The sequence below is a fragment of the Eumetopias jubatus genome, unplaced genomic scaffold (assembly GCF_037043125.1).
Source record: "Eumetopias jubatus isolate StellerSeaLion01/CBP00866 unplaced genomic scaffold, mEumJub1_p1.0 scaffold_11, whole genome shotgun sequence".
Classification (NCBI taxonomy): Eukaryota; Metazoa; Chordata; class Mammalia; order Carnivora; family Otariidae; genus Eumetopias; species Eumetopias jubatus.
This window is the reverse complement of record NW_028274817.1, coordinates 85,326,845-85,339,462: the sequence shown is the minus strand read 5'-3', so window position 1 is coordinate 85,339,462 and position 12,618 is coordinate 85,326,845. Positions and strand designations below refer to the sequence as shown.

The 12,618-nt window shown below is 47.4% G+C and overlaps 1 protein-coding gene across 1 annotated transcript; it reads left to right on the top strand.

The window, feature by feature from the left end:
* The first annotated feature begins 3,867 nt into the window (after positions 1-3,867).
* Positions 3,868-11,978, top strand: GLOD5 (glyoxalase domain containing 5). Its single transcript, XM_028113391.2, has 4 exons — positions 3,868-3,930; positions 7,138-7,275; positions 11,321-11,451; positions 11,915-11,978. The coding sequence occupies exons 1-4, from the start codon at positions 3,868-3,870 to the stop codon at positions 11,976-11,978; spliced, it is 396 nt and encodes a 131-aa protein (XP_027969192.2).
* Positions 11,979-12,618: the final 640 nt, after the last annotated feature.

The following is a 12,618-nucleotide window of genomic DNA, read 5'->3' as shown; positions in this document are numbered from 1 at the left end:
GAGCCTGTCCTGTGGGTGGCCCAGGTGTGTTAAAAGATAAACTGATAAACTGAGGCACGCTTAAATTTTCGGTTTCTTGGAGCCTAAGGCAATGGGAACTGGGCAGCGCCAAACCGGAAGTGGTGAGGAGAGCTCCAGATAGGAGCTGGGGGCAAGTCTTTCCTAGGGCAGATGGGAAGTGAAGGGAGGAGATTATTTGATTGGCTAGAGCTGAAGCGGTGGCCTTACTGGGAAAGCCTAGTTGGCTGTTTGTGATGGGTGTTCTGACATTTCGATTTCTTGGATACAAGTGCATTGCTCTGGCTTAGGTTTCGGTTTGCTTACTGAGGATACTGAGGTATCAGAACCACTTTGGTCTCATGGCCTCCTTGTCTAAGTACTTTTAACAGGTGGTATTCGAACTTTGCCCTCTTAATCAGAGTCACCAAATGGACACCTCTAGCATCATTCAGTCCCCGTCCTGTGTGACATCATGAACGGGCACACCCTTGTGTGTGATGCCAGAAGCGTCCCCATCCCAGTGTATAACCCCAGGAGTGCCTACCCCCCAAGTGTGTGACACCAACAGTGTCCACACCCTAGACTATGATAGTGAGTGTTCAACGTGAGTGACCCCAGAGGTGTGTGACCAGCGTGTGTGACCCCAGTAGTGTCCAAATACCCATTTGGGTGACTGCGGGGGTGTCCACACCCAGTCTGTGGGACCCCAGAGATTTCTACTCTCCAGTGTGTGTGATGGATGCCTTGGAGTGTTCATACCTCTGCATGACCCTGTGTCTGTCCACACTCCAGTGTGAGTGACTCCAGGAATGTCCAAACCTCCATCTTGGTGACCCCATGTCTGTCCACACCTGCTCATTCTTACCTCATAGTTGTCTACACCTTAGGCTGTCTGAACCCAGAAGGGCTCACGTCCCCGCCTGAGTGATCCCAAAAGCTCCACAATCCAGTCTGCTATCTGACCCCTGGGATGGCCACATCCTGATATGTGTGACCCTGTGAATGTCTACTAGCCAGGCTAGGTGACTCAGGAGTGTCTCCTCCCTAGCATGTGTGACTCTAGAAGCGTCCACACACAAATCTGTTTGACTGTAGGACCGCCCACACCCCAGTTTGTCTGACTACAATAGTGTCAACACACTAGTCAATCTGACTCCAGAAATGTCTACAACCCACTCTGGGTGACCCCAAGAGTGTGCAGTCTCCAGTGTGTGTGATTCAAGGAGTATCCACTCCCTAGTGCGTGTGACTTCTGGATTGCCCAGACCCCCGTTGGTGTAACCCAAGGCTGTCCACTCCCCAGTGCATGCTACCTCGTGTGGTGGTCACATCCCTGTCTCTGTGACCCCCCCCCCAGGGTGTCCACAAAACAGTCTCACAGTGGTATATTCCAAGACAGTACTGGATTCCTCAGTGCCGCTGCTCCTGCCCGCCCTCTGTGGGTGTGACCTGCCAGGGGCTCTTCATGCCTAATTCAGTGGACCATTGTCCCTAGCTCCCGCCCACTCCATTAAGTGGCTTTTCTAATCCTATTTCCCCTCACTCTCTCCAGGGGACCATTGAAATGCCATATCCTCCTCCCCGACCACACACACATCTGTCCACATCCCCAAAGAGACCTTCCGAGCCCCAGACCCTGTGGATCAGAGAGCGAGCCAAGGCCAATGCAGCCGGCCTCCTGCCACAGACTCCGCCCCGCAGGGAGGAGTGGAGAGAAAGCCAATAAGTCACCGCTGATGGGAGTAAAACCTTCCAGAATCTTGTGAAACATCTAGGGAAAGCAACTTTTTACACCCTCTTCTTCCCCAACTAGAATGTAGGCTCCACGTGGGCAAGGACACTTGTCCCATCCAGGTCTTTGATGTCTCTCCAGCACCTACGCTCCTTAGGTGTTCGGCGTATGAATGAACCCTCTGACGCAGCAATTCCACTTCTAACTCCACCTAACACGTACACACATTCTCCGAGCTGTGTGCACAAGGCTGGTAGGAGCGAACAATTGGGACAACCTTATAAATCTGCACATAGAGCCGATGCCTATTGCAGAGTGAAAGAAATGCTGGGGGTTAGTGTTCTACCACAGGGCACCCACTGCACATGAGGCAGGATGGGTGGGACATGTGGGTGCTTATGGGAGCGGGGGTGCCTTCTGCAGGACAGGCCATTGACAAGGAAAAGCAGGTGGGAGTTGGTCATGGTGGTGTGTGTGTGTGTAAGGAAACACCAGAAACTGACCTCAGTGGTAATTTTTGGAGTCTGGAGGTGGAAATGACCTTGTAGTCCATATACGGATATACTGTTAAAACCTTTTATTCAAACCTATATTCATGTGTTATAAGGGAAAATCATATGCCAAAATCAATATGCATAGCATAGAGAACTTGTATGTGTGTGTGTGGGGGGGTACTTGGGGTGTGCCTAGGAACAAGAATCTCAAACTCACATGTCCCAGGGGCTAGACCAGTAACCCCCAAGAGAGAGGGAACTCAGTTCAGGGGAAGGTCAACAGCAGTGGGACTGATGAATGGTCCCTGCCGCTCAGCAGTGCAGGGAGAGGGCGTGGTAAGGGGTGGATGGGGATGGGGAAAACCTCAAAGCTCACACCCCAAAAGAACTCAGAAACATTGCACCCTGGGACACAGAACACTTAATAGCTTAAGAGATCTTGGCTCAGAAACAGACCCCCAAGTCAGTGGTCATACCCTAACTCAGACAGCTTTCAACTTCACACCCTGGACACAAACTCTGACTCCCAAACAGATCAGCGCTCTCACACTCTGGGAACACAAGCCTACATAGACCAGAGGCCTCACACCCTAGAATAAAGATCCCCTCGCCGTACCTGGGATGGGCAGGTTTTTTATTATTACAATGTAAGCCCTTACACACACACCTTGTAATGGACTGTTTGTGTCCCCCCAAATTCATATGTTGAAGTCCCAGCCCCCAACGTGATGGTATTAGGAGGTGAAGCCTTTGCATGGTGGGGTGATTAGGGTTTCAATGAGGTCATGAGGGTGGGGTCTTCGATATGGGATTAGTACCCTTACAAGAAGAGACCAGAGGGCGCTTGGGTGACTCAGTTGGTTAAGCGACTGCCTTCGGCTCAGGTCATGATCCTGGAGTCCCTGGATCGAGTCCCGCATCGGGCTCCCTGCTCAGCGGGGAGTCTGCTTCTCCCTCTGACCCTCCCCGCTCTCATGTGCTCTCTCTCATTCTCTCTCTCAAAATAAATAAAATCTTTTTTTTTAAAGATTTTATTTATTTATTTGACAGAGATAGAGAGAGAGCACAAGTAGGCAGAGAGGCAGGCAGAGGGAGAGGGAGAAGCAGGCTCTCCACCGAGCAGGGAGCCCGATGCGGGACTCGATCCTGGGACTCCAGGATCATGACCTGAGCCGAAGGCAGTCGCCTAACCAACTGAGCCACCCAGGCACCCAAAATAAATAAAAATCTTAAAAAAAAAAAAGAGAGACCAGAGAGGCTACTCTTTCTCTCCGCCATGTGAGGACACAGAGAGAAGGTGGTCATCCTCAAGCCAGGAAGAGAGACGTCACCAGCACGTCACCCTGCTGGTACCCCAATCTCAGACTTCTGGCCCCCAGAACGGTGAGAGAATTAATTTCTGTTGTTTAAGCCCCCCGGTCTGTGGTATTCTGTTATGGCGGCCTGAGCCGACGAAGTCAGACCTCAAGCTTGTACTTCCGGGGTCCTGAGTTTTCTATCAGAGCCCTTGCACTCGCACCGCCTACCTCTGTCACCACCAGCATTCCTCAGCCCGTGGCCCTCCCATTCGTGCCCCTTGATCTCCGGGCATTGAGCCAGAGCGTTGTCTGGAGGCTCCAGGGCAAGGACACCTTGCCTGCCATGCTGTGCCGTCTGCCCTCCAGGCTGCCAACCAGGATGTGGGGCAGAACTTCCCAGAAGCAGGTGAGTGGGGTAGTCCCAGGGGCCTGGGGCATGGGTGTTCACACTAAGGTTGGGGATCCCCCAGCCCAGGCCTGCTAACCTGCTTCCCTTCTTTGTGGACTATCCTGGGGTGCTGACAACCATTTTTCCGTCCTCCTGTCTCTTCCGCTTTCAAAGACAAGCAGAGGGCAGCAGAGGGACACGGAAAGGCCCTGTTCCACTGTGGTCAGCAACATGCCTGCAAGAATGGGCCTGGGCTGAGGGCTGACTGCTCTGCCCCCTCAGGGTGGCTCCAGGAAGCCAGTTCAGCCAGGAATGTCATGATGGGGCAGTGTGGGAAGGGACCAGGGAACTGGGCACTGACCTTGAGGTTCATGGATTCTGTAGAAAAATAGGAGGCAGGAGAGAGGGCATCATGTTCTGGGCACTCTATTACAGAGTGTTACTGTGAGGAATAAAATGTATTTCATATAGTGCTTAGAATCAGGGCTTGGCACAGAGTAAGCCTTATATGATTACTACGTCCTGAGGATCCTTTTATTTCTTTTTTAAGATTTTATTTATTTTTTGACAGAGAGAGAGAGACAGCAAAAGAGGGAACACAAGCAGGGGGAGTGGGAGAGGGAGAAGCAGGCTTTCCACCGAGCAGGGAGCCCGATGCGGGGCTCGATCCCCGGATCCTGGGATCATGACCTGAGCCGAAGGCAGACACTTAACGACTGAGCCACCCAGGCGCCCCAGCAAGGATCCTTTTATAAACCAGCCTCCCTAATGTCACTTCAACAACCCTGAACTATCTGTCCCTTGCCTTCCCTGCCTGTTCAGCCTCACTCACTCTTGGATTTTAAACCACACTAGCCTTCTTCTGATTCTTTAAGAGAACCAGCCCTGCTCATCCTTGAATTTGTGAGGACAGACCTCCTTGTCTGCAAAACAGGGTCTGTGGGCGTGAGTCTGAGCTGGCAGGGCACTGAGAAATGAGAGAAATGGGTTGAGTTGATTTCCAATATACTACCAAAATTGAAGGAGGGGGTGCGGCTAAAGCAGTGCATAGGGGGAAATCTATAGTTCTAAATGCATAGATCAGGAAAGTCGAAAACCAATGACCTGAACCTTAAAAAAAAAAAAAAAAAAAGGCACCTGGGTTGCTCAGTTGGTAGAGCGTCTGCCTTTGGGTCAGGTCATGATCCCAGGGTCCTGGGATCGAGCCCCGCATCAGGCTCCTTGCTCGGCGGGGAGCCGGCTTCTCCCTCTGCCCCATCCCCCTGCTTGTGTTTGTGCTCTCTCTCACTGTCAAATAAATAAAAATAAAACCTTTAAATAAAAAACAAAACCAATTACCTGAGCTTCCATATCAAGAAGCTGGAAAAGGAACAGCAAACTGAACCCCGAGAAAGGGGAAGGAAGGAAGGAATTCTAAAGATATAAGCAGAAACGGGTGAAACAGAAAGCAAGCATCCATTGGATACAGTCAACAAGGTCATAACTTGGCTCTTTGAACACAGTAATAAAATATTAGTAATTTCTGTTTTCTCTCAAGCAATTAAGAGAAAAAATATAAACTACCAGTATCAGGAATGAAAAGGGGGTGCTGTTATAGATCCTACAGACATTAAAATGTTTTTAACATACAACTTTATTTTCAATGGAGCCCAAAGGTCAATTTCTCATTCTACTGCTTGTGTGTTCCCACAGATCATCGGTATCCATGAGGACAGCAGAGCTCAGCAACTTTGCTAATGCTTCCCCCACTGATGAGAATAGAACAGCACAGTATTTTTTTTTAAGTTGGGGCTCAGTGCAATCAATTGTGTAAAATGTAATGGTTTGAATGGACTTGAACACAGTCGAATGGAATGAATAAAATAGTATGGAATGGAATGGAATGGAATGGAATGGAATAGAATAGGAGTAGAAGTCAGACTTTGTGCTAGGCACTGGGCCTAATTGTTGTAGTAGATACCCACTAATTGAGCAAATATTATTGAACATCTGCTGGTTGTTTGGGACACAGTGGGGAACAAAACAGAGAGAAATATCTGCCCTTATGTAGCTTAGATTCTAGTCAGAGAGACAGATATTAGCATATGCATTAGATACGCATCCAACTCTGAGGCCAAAGATACAAAGATGGCCCTTATGAGGAACAGGCAAAAGGACAATGTAGCTTGAGATGGATGAGGCTGTAGAGACTAGGGGCCATGCTAGGGTGTCTGAAATTTAATTTAACAAGATGACCACGACAACATCATCATCATCACCGTGAACTCTTACAGCACTGGCTATGTGCCAGGCATTGTTCTAAGCCCTTAAAAACCCAACTCTTTTTTTAAATGTTCACAGTAATCTTATATGTCTAAAATCATGCACATTTTACAGAGGGGAAACCAAGGCACAGAGAGGGGACTGGGTTTAACTGGCCAACGGAGGGCTTGTACTCACAGGCTTGGGCCTCCTCTGTGTCTTGTCATTCCTTGCAAAAGAGAGGAATTCCAGTTTGGGGACAACAAGAGATGATTTGGTCTTGGTCTTCATCTTATCCCTTACCTTCATCTCTATCCCTCTACAAGGGGAAAGAAAGAGAACAGGAAAACAGTAGAGAGGGGCACGTGGGTGGCTCAGTCGTTGAAGCATCCGCCTTTGGCTTCGGTCACGATCCCAGGCTCCTGGGATGGAGCTCCACGTCGGGCTCCCTGCTCAGCGGGAAGCCTGCTTCTTCCTCCCCTTCCTCCTCCCCCTGCTTGTGTTCCCTCTCTCGCTGTCTCTGTCAAATAAATAAATAAAATCCTAAATAAAAAAAGAAAACGGTAGAGAGTGGTCATGGCGGACTCTTATGAATCCACACATGGGTGATAAGATTTGACTCAAGTGGGCACCTGGGTGGCTCAGTCAGTTAAACATCTGCCTTAGGCTCAGGTCATGACCCATGATCCCAGGGTCCTGGGATCAAGGCCTGCATTGGGATCCCTGTTCAGCAGGGAGTCTGCTTCTCCCTCTCCCTCTGCTGCTCCCGCTGCTTGTGCTCTCTCTCTCTCAGATAAATAAAATCTTTAAAACAAAAACAAAACAAAACACTCTACTCAAGTTTCCTCTCAGGACTTTCCCCTGGAAATGGGGTTGAGGAGGAAGTATAGTCCTTGTGGAGATGAGGGGAGGTGAAGAGAAGGAAACAGGAAACATGGGTGTGACCAGAGGCAATGTGATCTCTTTCGAATTTTTTTTCTTAAGTCGCGGAGGAACAGCAGTCAGACTCTTTCACCATGCCTTATCCATAGGCTTGACCATATTGTGATGATGGTAAAGAGTATCAAAGACACCACCATGTTTTATTCCAAGATCCTGGGCATGGAAGTCACAACTTTCAAGGTAATCACTTTCTCAAGTACAAACTGCAAGTGAAGTAGAATTTGGTTATAATACTCTTAATCCCTCCCCCTAAAAACACCCCACAGGAAATCTGTGAGAAAAAAGGATCAATGTAGGAGATTCCAAACTCTGAAAAGTAGAACTTCCAGAGAGAGAATAGAGAAAAAGGAGGAAGGAGGGGAGGAAATTGCCATAAAAGTAATGCAAGAGAATGTTCCAGTTTTTATGCAGAAAGGGTTAACTGAGTATCCAGCACGAAGTACCACTACACAGAATAATAAGAATGAATCTTACAAATATAAGAGTGAATAAAAGAAGAAACAATATTGACATATTTATTTTATTATGTTATGCTAGTCACCATACATTACATCATTAGTTTTTGATGTCGTGTTCCATGATTCATTGTTTGCGTATAACACCCAGTGCTCCATTCAATACGTGCCCTCCTTAATACCCATCACCAGGCTCACCCATCCTCCCACCCCCTCCCCTCTGTAACCCTCAGTTTGTTTCTCAGAGTCCACAGTCTCTCATGGTTCGTCTCCCCCTCCGATTTCTGCCCCTTCGTTTTTCCCTTTGTACTTTTTTTTTTTTAAACATATAATGTACTATTTGTTTCAGGGGTATGGGTCTGTGATTCATCGGTCTTACACAATTCACAGCACTCACCATGGCACATACCCTCCCCAATGTCCATCACCCAGCCACCCCATCCCTCCCACCCCCCCACCACTCCAGCAACCCTCAGTTTGTTTCCTGAGATTGAGTCTCCTATGGTTTGTCTCCCTCTCTGGTTTTGTCTTGTTTCATTTTTCCCCTCCCTTCCCCTATGATCCTGTCTTGTTTCTCAAATTCCTCATATCAGTGAGATCATATGATACTTGTCTTTCTCTGATTGACTTATTTCACTTAGCATAATACCCTCTAGTTCCATCCATGTCATTGCAAATGGCAAGACTTCGGGTTTTTTGATGGCTGCATAATATTCCATTGTGTATATAGATAGATAGATATCTATATATATCACATCTGACACTGAGATATGTTGTTATGAAATTATAGAACATCAAAGTGGAAATGAATATCCTAAGATCTTTCAAAGAGGTTAAAAAGAAAAGTAGCTCTGTCAGTAGAGCTCGCCACTCTTGATTTCACGGTCATGAGTTCGAGCGCCACGTTGGGCATGGAGCCTACTTTTAAAAAAAAAGAAAGAAAGAAAGAAAAAGAAAAGTAATTCAACTACAAAGGGAAAAGAAATAATGCAGACACCAGATTGCCCAAGAGTCACATCAGAGACCAGAAGACAATTGAACAATTTCAAGATTCTGAGGGGAAATTCTATGTCCAGCCAAACTATTAATCAAGGTGAGTGTAGAATAAAACATTCTTAGATATATGGGGGCACCTGCCTGGCTCAGTCTGTAGAGCATGTGACTCTTGATCTCGGGTTGTGAGTTCAAGCCCCACATTTGGCACAGAGTTTCCTTAAAAAAAAATCGTAGATATAAAGAGAGTCAGAAACCTTGCCCACTTGCTTTGAAAATTACTTGAGAGCATCTACATCAAAATGAGTGATTAAACCAGGAATAGGGAAGACATCAAAGTCAGGACACATTGGCTCCCAAGAGGAAGGTCCCAGAAAGATACCTAGAAAACACTCAGTCCAGTTTGGAACAGGAGAAAAAAAAGGTCCCAAGAAAGAGAGAGAGCCAAAGGAAAAAAGCAAAATAAGGTCATTTTCTGGTAGAATGGATGTGGTATCAGCCACAGTGATAGAAGAGAAAGATGTAGGAAAATGATAAAAGAAAGGAAAGAGGTGGAGAGGGTGGGGACCTGAAGAGGGCGGGAGGGCCAGTGAGACATTAGCTGTAGTTCATCTATCAAAACATAAAGACGCAAGTGGGTCTTTTAAAAATTATAAAGGAACTAAAAGAGGAACTACAAATGATGATAGAATTCTATTGGGGGGGGAGTAATATGGATGAGCTAAATTCTTGTTTATCCGAGCAGGGAGAGGAGTGAAAATGTCTCAAGTTGCTAAATCAAGAAAACGGCTAAAGTTGCCCATTATCAGTCACTGACTGTGTCTGGAGGTACATAGGAGAAAACTCAACGAACAGTGGGTGAAAGATCGAGTTTTCTTTTTCTCCCATTTAACAACCTCTGTAGAAAGTTGGGGCTCAGCCAGAGTCTGGGAGGAAGAGAACATGAATGGGCCAGAGGTGCCGGTCAGTGGGACCCGGAGGTTTCTGGAAGCTCCATCCACAACCTCTGCGGACATCTCATTGTCCAGTCCATCTTACATGCACCCCCCCCAGCAAGGAATGCTGGGAAATGTAGGCTTTTTAAGCCGGGCACACAATTGACCCCATTGAAATTTGGGTTGTTTATAAGAAAAAAGGGAGAAATGTGTATTATATTGTATACTAAGTAAATGTATATTAAGACAAATTGCTGTCTCTGCCACTCCCACTCCCCCTGCTTGTGTTCCCTCTCTCGCTGTGTCTCTCTCTGTCAAAAAATAAATTAAAAAATCTTTTAAAAAAAAGGAAACATTACATCCTTTTTAAAAAGATTTTATTTATTCATTTGAGAGAGAGCATGAGCAGGGGGAGGGACAGAGGGAAAGGGAGAAGCAGGCTCCCACTGAGCAGGGAGCCCGATGCAGGGACTCCATCCCAGGACCCCGGGATCATGACCTGAGCCGAAGGCAGACGCCTAACCAACTGAGCCACCCAGGCGCCCCCACATTACATCATTCTTTTTTTTTTTAAAGATTTTATTTATTTATTTGAGAGAGAGAATGAGAGAGAGAGAGAGCATGAGAGGGGGGAGGGTCAGAGGGAGAAGCAGACTCCCCGCCGAGCAGGGAGCCCAATGCGGGACTCGATCCCAGGACTCCAGGATCATGACCTGAGCCGAAGGCAGTCGCTTAACCAACTGAGCCACCCAGGCATCATTCTTGTAAAAAAAAAATACAAACTTAAATTCTTTTTACAGAAACACATTTCTGTAAAAAGCCAAAGTTTGACCAATTACATGAAAAGCCCATCATATCTTGACACAAAGGGAAGTTAACTTGTAAAACACAAACAGCTATAAAAATACCAGTCGTGGGGCGCCTGAGTGGCTCAGTCAATTAAGCGTCTGGCTTCGGCTCAGGTCATGATCCCAGGGTCCTGGGATCGAGCATGGCGTGGGGGCTCCCTGCTCAGGGGGGGGAGTCTGCTTCTCCCTCTGCCCCTCCCCCTGCTTGTGTTCTCTCTCTCTCTCTCTCTCTCTCTCACTGGCTCTCTCTCAAATAAATAAATAAAATCTTATCCACTTCCTTTCTCTGAACCCTCTGGGCCTGACATTACAAAGGGAGATTTGGCAAATGGTTGAGGAGGTGCTAAGGACTTGTTTAGCATCCACCAGAGCCTTGCTTCTTGATATAATCAGAAGAATTGAAATAGGGGGCGTCTGGCTGGCTCAGTCAGAAGAGTATGCAACTCTTGATTGCAGGGCTCTGAGTTCGAGCCCCACATTGGGTGTAGAAATTACTTAGTAAGAAAAAAAAAAGGACTGAAATAGGATTGAAGAGGGAATATTTAAAGGGGTGTCCCTCTAACACTTAAAATGATTTCATGTAAGGGAAGCATTGCTTCTCCTTTTGGCGAACACAGATTAAGGTTTTGCTTATAATCTTTCTTTGGAAAGTATCAGTGGAAAAGGCCGGTTCAGAAGTAAAGTGGGGAAAGCACAGGGGGTTAAAAGCATGGACTTTGGTCCAGACTACCTGGGTTTGAACTCTGACTCTGCCACTTACTAGCTAATATTAGGTATCACTATCATCCCCACTTTACAGATGAGGAAACTGAGGCACAGAGCAGTTAGGTACTGTGCCTGAGGCCGTACAGCTGGTCCATGGCTGGAGCAGAGTGAGGAAGGGGAGACTGGCAGGAGATGAAGTGAGAAAGATATCAGGGGCCTTCTGGGGATTAAATTTTGGTCTCACACATGAACTATGATGAATGACTTTTGTCTTTCCCTCCCATTTCAGGCTTGTGAGGTTCCCATTGAGGAGGGTCCGGTCCCCAGAACAGGGGCAAAAGGACCCATTATGTCCACCTACTTCCGAGACCCTGATGGAAACCTGATTGAGGTGTCCAACTATATCTCCTCATTATTGAGGCTGGCCCTCCTCCATTCTGTTCCCTGCCATGTCTCCCTCTCCCTTCCTTCCTGCAAGCTCTTACCCAAGCCCAGAAATCTCCAAGGATTGAGGACTTGGGCACTTCACTCTTCCTAGCGGGGGGCAGAGGGAGGGAGGGGAGACTGATTTGGGTTTGGGACCAAAACTACCTATCTGAATATCCCCCATCCAAGGTCCCCCCTAATAAATGAATAAGCTCTCAATGAATACGAGCTCTTCATTATTATTGTCTCAGTATTATGTATGGATGTTTGTCCAGGGTGTGAGGTCTCTGAGCTGTTTGGGGGTCAGTGACCAGGGTATGACATCTCTAAGGACCAAATCCAGGGTCATCCCCCTGGGATTCAGGGCCCTGATAGATTTCTCCTCGTTAGTTAGCCCATCCTTTTGGAATTCACCTCACTCCTTTCCAAGTGCTGTCTGCTGTGTCCTACACCCCAGATGCCTCACTGAACCTCAAGATCTCTGTGAGTTCCATGGAACCTTCAAGGACCACCCCAGATGATACGACCTCTTCCTGGAGTGCCTTATCTGACCACACCCCCAGGGTATGCGGTACTTTCTACCTTTGGATCTGTTAGGTCCAGACGCATCTCGATTGAGGCTCAGCTCCTGACAGAATAGACAGGACAAGTACAAATCTCTTTGTGTCTGTCCTCCCCCACCCCACCCCCACCAATACCATCCTTTCAATCAACTAATAAACATATATTGAGCACCCACCGTGTGCTTGGTCCTGTTCCAGACACTGGGGAGACAGTATTGAACAGAAGAGATAAGCATATCTAGGTTCGGGGATACAGAGAATGAATAAAAATAAAGTAAGGAAAATATGAAGTATGTTAGAGGATGAGAAAGGCTTTTGGAGAGAAAGAAAACATGGAAAAGAGGGAACGCAGCTGAAAATCGCTGGGGCAGTTTCTTTCTTTTTTTTTTTTTTAAGATTTTATTTATTTATTTGACAGAGAAAAACACAGCGAGAGAGGGAACACAAGCAGGGGGAGTGGCAGAGGGAGAAGCAGGCTTCCCGCCGATCACGGAGCCCGATGTGGGGCTCGATCCCAGGACCCTGGGACCATGACCTGAGCCGAAGGCAGACGCCCAACGACTGAGCCACCCAGGCGCCCCGCTGGGGCAGTTTCTGA